We start from the raw sequence: 2,195 nt of genomic DNA on the forward strand, positions 1-2,195 counted from the left end.
TTTTGTTCAGACTTTATTTTGAAAGGTTTCAAGCAAGTAGGACAAAACTCGACTGTACAACATGAGAAAACCAAAGAAATTTGGTTAACATCTGAACTGCATGGAAAAGGTTTATCAAACACCTCAATGTGAAGTGAGAATTTGCTCTTGGACATTGAAGAGAGTGGAAAATGGGCAAATGAAAGAGGTAGTCATGCTTGTGGAGGACACCATTCATAAAACGGAACCACATTTACATATTTCAATAACAAAATAAGCATTTATGTGCTGTCAAACTAGATGCTTGAATGTTTGTTTGTCGTGAGAGTTTGTGTTAAATAGGCGGACTTTGTGTGACAGCAGCTGATTGACTTGAACCTGTGATTCACTTGCAGAATCACTTTTATGTTATTCACAAATTCTTGTCAAAGAGGCCCGAATATATTTACATATGTACATATTAAGTTATTTGCTCTGTTGACTTAGCTGGTGTGTCTGTTGACAAGTGTATGCTATAAATTAACAACATCAATTGTTTGTGTGAGGGAAGAAGTATGTTGTGTTTTACTGAGGCTTGGCCCAGATTCCTTGGAGATATAGCATCTAGTTCTCCATGAGCATCATCCACAATATTAGGTTACACTTGGGCAATAGGATGACGTCACAGGAAACTAAACAAAAAATGTTTAGTTTTTATAAAAATAATAATGCTCCATTTTGATCAGATACTGTCAGGTGTTTGTGTAGTTTCACTTTGAACAATGTAGAAACTCAATCTGAGACATGACATAACACATCGCATCACATATCCTATTAAAGCTCCCCGAAGAGCACTTTGAAGATCTATGATCATTTTGTAAATATGTCCTGGTATGATGATAGTCTCTGCTTTAGCACAAAAACACTTGATTTGGTTTCATGGCGGTTTACAAGTTGCAAAACTCCTCACTTCCGCTACACTTTTGTTAGGATTGTCTCAGAACTCTTGATGCATATAATAGACATAGCTCAACAGCCACTCAACTGATTAACTTTTTTTTTAACAATTGAACTTCAGGGGAGTGCTAATATCAATGTCCCTGACTAAACCAACCACAATCAATTGTAACTAATATTAGTCTCAATCGTCCGAGGTCATCCATGGCAACAAAATGCATATGAAAAACAGTCAGTGAGTTGAGAGGGCAAGAAAATCCACTTGTTATTGAACACCCCGCCCCTTCAAAATAAAATGATCGTTCTGATCATTGTGCACACAGAATGACCAGATAACAATGACCTTTTACCTCACATGACATAAACACGTAAATGTATCCACAAGTGGTTAGCACATCACTGATGAGGTTTGGGGTTTGATTCTTGACTTGGGACAAGTGGTATGGAAAATGGAGGGGTAGATAAACTGTACCCACCCAGAAGCAAAACATGGGATAGCATGACAAAGAAATTGTTTTTGAAACAGTCTTTGTCATTGAAATTACCTCGAGAAACATTGTTCAATTGTTTGTGGACACTTATAAATATATTTAAAAAACACGATTTTTAAATATATATTTTTTTAATTCCAGGAAGTTTATTGGAGAGCGTAATTGTTTCGTGCATGTTTTTTTCCGAGTTACATTCTTTATGTGTTTCATGTACAGTCTTCATCCTCGAAGTGTGTTTTTTGCAAAACCTTCACGTGTCGCTCGTAGATCTTGAGGGCGGGACCAAGTCTGATTGACAGGCCAGTCAAGACGTCATTACGCTGCATGAGGAGAAGGGACTTCCCATCGATTTCCTACAGAGAGCAACAGCCAGGTACAGGAGTTGGACAGGCAGAAGTATCTTGTACATAAAATGCGCAACTGTTAAATCGGTCTGTGCCGCCCTCTAGTGGTAAAAAGGCATCCTCACCTGTGTTCCAAAGGCGGTGGCCTGCTCAGGGAAACCTGCTATGGTAAAATAAGTGACCACATCCGACACAGTCCAGTCCGCTGGGCTACCCCTGGCCCCTTCCATCTTATGAAACCTACAAATTGAGAAATTGAAAAAATTGAATCAATGAATTAATGTTCCCCCGCTATATCGAGGTTCATTGTTTACCCCCCTGCTTTATTGTGGCAGACCATTCACACCCATGTAAGTGTGAATGATTGTGTGCCCTGTGATTAACTGGTGACTACTCTACCCATGACCCTAAACAGGATAAGAGGTAGAAAAAGAATGGATGGGAA

General features: G+C 38.9%; 1 protein-coding gene across 1 annotated transcript in view; it reads right to left on the bottom strand.

The window, feature by feature from the left end:
* samd1b (sterile alpha motif domain containing 1b) overlaps nt 1-2,195 on the bottom strand; it is a 7,065-nt gene continuing 4,870 nt past the window's right edge. Inside the window, exons 5-6 of the mRNA XM_019889064.1 lie at nt 1,876-1,995; nt 1-1,759 (exon numbers count right to left, since the gene is read on the bottom strand). Coding sequence (XP_019744623.1) covers nt 1,613-1,759; nt 1,876-1,995 — 267 coding nt within the window. The 3' untranslated portion in view covers nt 1-1,612. The remainder of the gene's footprint in view (nt 1,760-1,875; nt 1,996-2,195) is intronic.

This window comes from Hippocampus comes, unplaced genomic scaffold (assembly GCF_001891065.2).
Source record: "Hippocampus comes isolate QL1 unplaced genomic scaffold, H_comes_QL1_v1.1 scaffold86, whole genome shotgun sequence".
NCBI lineage: Eukaryota > Metazoa > Chordata > Actinopteri > Syngnathiformes > Syngnathidae > Hippocampus > Hippocampus comes.